This window comes from Arachis ipaensis, chromosome B10 (genome assembly GCF_000816755.2).
Source record: "Arachis ipaensis cultivar K30076 chromosome B10, Araip1.1, whole genome shotgun sequence".
NCBI classification, from domain to species: domain Eukaryota; kingdom Viridiplantae; phylum Streptophyta; class Magnoliopsida; order Fabales; family Fabaceae; genus Arachis; species Arachis ipaensis.
In genome coordinates, this window is record NC_029794.2 from 1248003 (window position 1) to 1255562 (window position 7560).

The following is a 7560-nucleotide window of genomic DNA, read 5'->3' on the forward strand; positions in this document are numbered from 1 at the left end:
ATTAATTATGTATTATCTCATATTTTACTAAATTTATTTTATCTCAAAAAAAATCATTTTATTCTACTATTTCTAGATATGCATTTTTTTTCCATTGCACAAATAAAGTTAATATATCAAATGAACCCATAAAAATATGTTTGATATACCACCATTTTAGAGACATAAAGAAAGAAATAAAAGGGAGAGAAAGTAAGTGATAAGATAAATAAAAAGATATGTTGGAAACTACTATAATTTAGAGATACTCTATAGTTATAAAAAGGTGAAAACTCAGGTACAGTCGACTTTACGTGAAGTTGATAGCTGAGAACCATTAGATGAAAATTTAGTCAAATCAGTCAAATCATTTAATAGCTTTTAGTTATCAACTTCACGTGAAGTCGACTGCACCTGAGTTTTCACCTTATAAAAATTCAGAATTTAATAATAAGTATAATTAAATAACATTTTTTAAATAAAAAATATAATAGATTTTACTATTTTTGTATCTTGTATGTTTGTATGACCTAAACTTTGTTACACATAAATAAGACTTGTCTTTAAATTAGACACAAATTTTTGTCTCAAGTTGAATTCACTTGGATGCAAAAATGGCTTCCAAATCTTGGTACAATGAACTAGGTTTTGACTTGAAATCAGATGAACTACCACTCTTTTTGGTTCCCCAAAAACCACTCCACCTACTAGTACCACTAGTGGAAGGATCATTCATTGCTCCACTTCTTTCTCTACCAAAACTAGATTTTGCAAATTCCCTCAACTGTTTAAGCCATGGTCTATCAGGTGTACCTGAACTCATGCTATCAGAGCTTCTATATCTGTCTCCCTCTCCGAAAACGTTGCCGCCGGTTCCTCGATTTTCGTGTCCATTTTGTGGCAACTCCTTCTCCAAAATCTTGATGCCCTTTTGAGGCATGAAGTACAAAAGAAAACCAATTGAAGCAATCTTCAATCCTTTGAAGAATGACTTTTCTTGAGGGTCAAGAAACCTTGTTTGTCTATATAATGCACACCATTCATTTGCAAGTTGAGCACAATACTCCACTAGGAACAACATAATCATGAAGATCCCAAGCTTTTTCTCAATTCCCAATGAGATATCCATCTTCAAGAGCACAAAGCAAGTAACAAAGAATGCAAACTCACATGAGAGTGAGATTATCTCAACTAGCTGAACCTTTTTCTTTATGAATGGCTTCTTTAGCAGCATAAAGAATAGCTGAAATGATGTCATTGAAAGAATAACAATAATTGGTGTCTTGGAACTTCCATTTAGCACAAATGCACCTGCCATTATTCCAAGGGTGACCCTCCTTATGGTTTCAAGAAACACATAGTAAATCCTGAGAATCCCAAAGAGCTTTTGGATGAAAGGCGCCTCGGCGTCTTCTGTTTCGTCGTCCGAGGCAATGATCCGGTCGCCTAGGCTTGGAAAGCGTCCGCCGGTTATTTGGGAAAGCATGTACTTTGGAGGGCCTCTTAGGTCCTCAAAGAGTGGTCCAAAGATGATTAGATTAAGAGATTTTGGTTGGTCCTTCCAACTCCATTGGCCTCTTTTACCTGGACCAAGAGTTACCCTAATAAGCTCTTGATACCAATGAAATTCCTCACCTTCTTGATGAACTTCCTTGTATTGAAGTAGTTTCCCAAATGTGATACCAATTGAGAGGAATAGGAACAAAAATAGAAGCACAATAGACACACAAACCAATAGTAGAATGCCAACTGCCATAGCTGAAGGACCTCCCCCTATAAAATCCACACATTCAAATGACAAAAATTACACCTGGTCATGACAGTTAGAATCTCGATTTAACTTCTTAAAGATATTACAACTTTAAATAAATCAACCGATTTTACAAAACTTTTACTAAGTCAAATGATTTTACCATTTAAATCTTGTTATAATTCTGTTATTTAGTTTACTTTTTCGATTTCACATGAAATCTCGATTTTCTCTACCTTGTTAACTGATACCTCTCTTGTTTTTTGTTCAAACTTCAAACTATGCAATTTGCTAAACAATACCCTAAGAACACAAGTTAAGGTTTCTAAATGACAAATAAATAACATTAAGATTACCACTAATAAGATCAGAAGAGGCCTTGCAAATAGCAGGTAGTGCAAGAACTACAAGGAATATCTCAAATCTTGGAAATATAAGTGCTCCATATGCCCTTGGCTTATCAGAGTTTCTCTTCCCATATTTCAGGATCATGAGGAGAAGAGCATGCAGAACCAGCAAACCACCACAGATCACAGCTAACCAAAACATGCTTCTATAAAAATCTATCCATCTATAAACAAAATAAAAGGGAAAGGAAAAAAAGAAAAACCAATTTGAAAGTTGATTATTGCATATATATGTAACATAATGTATAGACTATTAACATCCATAAAACTCACCCACTGTAATCCTCTGAATCCAAAATATATTCGGCTTCCGGCCTCACGTTTTCGCTCTACAGGTATGCATTTTCGTCTTTCATTAAAGGATACTAACCAATTTTCATTAATAAATTTCAGTAGCTTGATGAATAAGTTAACTTGGTCTTACCTCAAAAAATTGCTGGTACTCTAAAGAAGTAAGTGGTGATCCATACACTGATGAAGCTGCAATGCTCAAATTAAAGCTTTGGTGAATTGGTTTTGAAGCTTTGGTGAATGATGAATCAGAGCTTCCATAAGGACCAGAGGCTATAGTGAATAGGTTCAGTTGTCCAGGTTCCCATGGCACTGTAAAATAAGGTACAGTCCATCGGATATGCCTCGCGAATTCATAGAACTCGACCGGTAACTTGGCTGTTAACCATCTTGATAGTGCAAAGACTTGAATATGACACAAAATTCTCTGCATGATTTACAAAATTTGAGAATATATTGAAAGATATTGAAGTTAACTAAACAATTTCTAATAGTAAGTAAGGTTTTCAAGTTAGTTAAGTATCCTACAAAGAGATTCCTCGCCGGATCAACGATCAAGAAAGATGACTTGGTAAATGTACCAACAGATTGAAGGCTTGCTGTTGAGATAGTAAGCAGCCCTGCCACAAGTGCAGTCGCGATGAAAGAAGCAGTTGTAAATGCAGAAACCACTGATGAAATCACAGGCATAGTGTCTGCATCATTCATGAGTTGTATCAATGTCTAACAAAAATTATAGATAGCATCAATTTTTAAAAGAAAAGATTAGTAGTAATCATTAATCAATCATCTTACAGTGCCTAATTTGTAGAACATTGGAAGGTAGATTTTGATTTCCTGCTACATCACGAGTCGCATTCTCAGGAACACTGACATATACTAAATCATTATCTGCTTGTAACTCAACAATGTATGTGCTCCTTCTAAATTCATGGAAGCTAGAGAGACATGAAAAAAAGTTTGATTAATTAGGATCCATCATCAACTTTGCAATATAGAGAACAGAAAATGCATACCTTTTTACAAGGCCTCCAGAAACTGATATACAAGAAGTGTTGAAACCAAACACAGGCTTTGCAAATTCAACTAATATTTGGAGATTATGTTCTTTGGTCCTCATGCTATATGTACTCAACATCACAGCAGGCCTCTTAGAATCTGAATTCAATCACATGAAAGAAATATTAGCACTTGAATCTAGATTTCTAGATAGTGTTTTTTTTCTTGGTGGATAATATCTACCATAAAGGAAAGTAACTGGTGAAGTTGGAGAAAATTGAGTCATTTCTCTGCTTATTATAGACTCCGAATTGAAATCGACCGAGATAATTGCAGTATGGGAGATATTACCAACCTGAAATCATAGTATGTCAAAGAAAAAAAAACAGAATATAATGTATAATTATGAAGAGATGAAACTAGATTAAGCAAAAGCTATATTCGACCAACCGAGTATCCGAATCTTCTGTTTCCAAGACTCTCTTCATTGATTGGAAGAAGTGAACCCTGACTAATGCTGAGAGATTTCATGATTTCTGAAGATGAATTAAGAACTGGTGCTGAGAAGTACAAATATACTTTTAGTTTGTCATTGTCATTAGTTGCTTGAACTGTTCTTGTTTCACTGTTAAGTTGAAGTAGCTTCTCTGGTATATGAGTCCTGAGGTTCACATAAACCTTTCTTCTATCTGTAGATCATGTTAAAAAATTTGCAGGATTCACTATAGTTCTTGTCATTTCAAAATTAGAATTTTTGTTTAATAAACTATATATATATATAAATACTCACCAAAATGTACAAAGACACTTGAATTTTGCTTTCTTATAAAGCTGTTACCAGCCATGTCTTTGCAGAAATCTCTGTCCATTACAAGGATTGCGCGGCCGAATTGCGCAGTCGAGTTCAAACTAACAAGAAGAGAGTACATGAGGTTTGGTTTCAAAGTTGTAAGGGAAGATGGTATAACCTGGCCAGCACCATAGACAAGAAGCTGCAAAACAATTATAACAGAACTTTGTTAAAGATTCATTATTCAACATAGAATCTATGTCACTTATTCATTATTTTTTGTTCCTGTTTTGGTTAGAACAATTGGAATTAGTTAACCATGAAATGAAATCACCAACTAACTTACATTGCAAGCATTCACAGACTTGCATCCAAAACCTCCTCCACCCATACAAGGTTCACTGAAAGATATATTCACTGTTACATTTAAAGAACTTGTGAAATTTGTTGAAGTTGTAATATATGCAGTTGGAGGAACTGTATCTGAAAAAAGAAAATAAAAAATTAAATTAGTGATAAGTAAAATTAAATTCAGAACAAATTAAAAGCATAAAGATAGAGAATGGTTCTTCACCAATAGCCCAATTATAAGTAGCACATCCAAGTCCTTGATTCCCATTATTATTGTTGCACACTTCAAATGTATGATTTCCATCCTTCAAGCTTGAGTATGTAACTCTTTCTCCATTTTTACAATCTGATGCAATCCCATCATCCACCTGCATACATGGTATATATATATATATATAATCATCAAATTTGCATTATCCCATGCTAGATCTCACTCTACTTTTAGCTACAGAAGTACCTTTATACGATTTGATTCAATTTGATTCTAGTACCATAGGTGGAAACTCAGGTGCAGTCAACTTCACGTGAAGTCGATAACTAAGAGCCGTTAAATAATTTGACTAATTTGACTAAATATTCATCTAACAGTTTTCAGCTATCAACTTCACGTAAAGTCGACTGTACATGATTTTCACCAAAATGAAATTCTACTATTTTTTCTATAATGCAAACACTAACAAATGAGTTACTACTACAAAAAGAAAGAGACAAACCTTGCAACTGAGGCTGCAGTTTGATGAACATGTTCCACCATTACCAGAATCAACAACTTCAAATGAAAATGCTGCTGAGCTCAAATGAGAGAATGCATGAGGTGCCTTCAAGAACTTCAAAGAGAAATGATCTGAACCACCACCACCATCACATTTGGTTATTGAACACAGTAGTGATGAACAAACCAAACATAGTACCATACACAAGTTCAACACTTTATGCAAACCCATCTCAGAGAACACTCAAACTAACACAAAGTAGGAATTCTTCAAATTAATGGAGTGAAAAAGTGAACATTATGGTGAATTTGTGAAGTGAAAAAGTGTTGAAGGGTGTTTCTATTTCAAGGATAAGTGAACATTATGTATATATATATATATATATATCTTTGTTTATTAGTGACCATTGATTAATGAATAATGCATTATAAGGATAAGTAGTGAATGAACAATGTGACACAATTGTTTTACACTTCGTGACCTTTGAGGTTGTAATTAATATAACAGAACCACGTGTAACAATCACACGATAGAGAAACTGTCACGGGTATATATTAGTTCTTGTCATCTATAGAATCATAGAACCTGCATTTAATTATGAGTCCCGCTAGGGAGACAATAGACTACTTGTTGTGTACAGGCTATTGAGTTACAAAATAAACATCTCTCACCAAGGATCGAACTCTTAACTTTTGGGATCTAGCGCTCTAATACCATGTCATGATACCACTCATCCCAAAAATTTCAACTGATGAAAAAAGATAACACTAATGGTTATATCTCTAATACTCCCTAAACCTCCATTGTACGCATTGTATAAATATTTGATTGCCTCCTCGTACTTTTTCTAAATTATATATGTAATTATATATGTATCTTTGTTCAGGATTTTTTAATTTTTCTGTTTTTCTTTTCTTCGACTCTTCTTATTTTTTGGTTTTGTAAAGATGCAATAAGTGCATTTGGTCTTGTTTGGAAGAGAATGAATCACATTAGTTGAAAAAAACTCACATACAATGATATTCATTTTACAGTTGAGATTAGTAAATTATCTAATTATTTTATGTAAAAACAACTATAAATAAATTCACCATCTCATTAAATTAGATGTTATTCAAACTATAAACTAATTTAGTAGTTTTTGTGGAACTAAGGTTTGTTTGGGTGGGCTTCTAAAAAAAGATCCTTTTTTTAGTTATCTTTTTTTTAAAAGATCTTATGAAAAAGTAAAAGTAATTTTATGTTTTGATATTTTATGCAAAAAGATCTTTTAAAAAAGTACTTTTTTGTTTATTTATTATATGAAAAATATCTTTTTTTAAGAAAAAAAATATTTTAAAAAAGACGTAAATTACAGCTTCTCAAAAAAGATCTTTTTTTTTCTAGTACTTTTACTTTTACTACTAAAAATTTGCTAAACACGCTAAAAAAATAAAAAAAAGATTTTTTTCATTGAAAAAAAATATTTTTTATCAAAATAATGGCGCCCAAACAAATACTAATTTTCATAAATTAGTTTATAATAATGGTAGTTGAAAGAACCAATTAGCACCATAAATGCAAGATAATAGAAGGATTAAATTAAACCATATATATCTATAGGCATGAATGGACTTAAGAAAATGAAAGGAAAAAATGAAAAAAGTGTTCTTGGTCCAATTCAATTGTATAAGAAGACAATAAAAAAGGGAATTAGAAAAGGTAAGGGGAGAACATAGATATTATTGCTTATTATCATTATTTCAGAGAGTGACAAAATCATGAGAATGATTTGTCATATCAAAACAAAATGGCTGCGAACCACAACCTTAGAAACGTTATCCAATCACCTTATATTATTGCTCTTTCTTATTGGCCATTTGCATTTAAATAGAATAATTACTACACATCCAAATTTATCTGTTTTTAGTCTAACATAATAAAATCAGTTATAATTAGTATTATTTTAAGTCTTATTGTTTAACTCAATTAAATTTGATTTATAAAAAATTTTAAATATGTAGCGTTACTCTTAAAAATAATAAAAAAAAATTAACATGCAAAACATAATCCGTGAAGGATTAACTAATTGCTGTCTAACAACTAGTACTTTTTTAGTTAATTTCAAGTCTTAAATTAGTGAGACAAACACACTAGTCTCTAATTTATTGAAAAAAAATTTAGTAATTGAGTATAAATTTATCACTAAATTATTAAAAACTAATTCTATAAAAAAATAAACTAAAAAAATCGTTAATTAACAATAAATTTTATTACAATAAATTTATCGCTAAATTTAAG

The 7560-nt window shown here is 31.9% G+C and overlaps 1 protein-coding gene across 1 annotated transcript; it reads right to left on the bottom strand.

The window, feature by feature from the left end:
* On the bottom strand, positions 459–5694 carry LOC107622163. The gene is made up of 13 exons (XM_016324054.2): positions 5281–5694; positions 4791–4935; positions 4563–4699; positions 4217–4418; positions 3877–4115; positions 3670–3781; positions 3444–3585; positions 3223–3365; positions 2956–3122; positions 2561–2854; positions 2410–2465; positions 2086–2300; positions 459–1752 (listed from the first exon to the last, which is right to left on the bottom strand). The coding sequence occupies exons 1-13, from the start codon at positions 5509–5511 to the stop codon at positions 578–580; spliced, it is 3258 nt and encodes a 1085-aa protein (XP_016179540.1). The 5' UTR covers positions 5512–5694; the 3' UTR covers positions 459–577.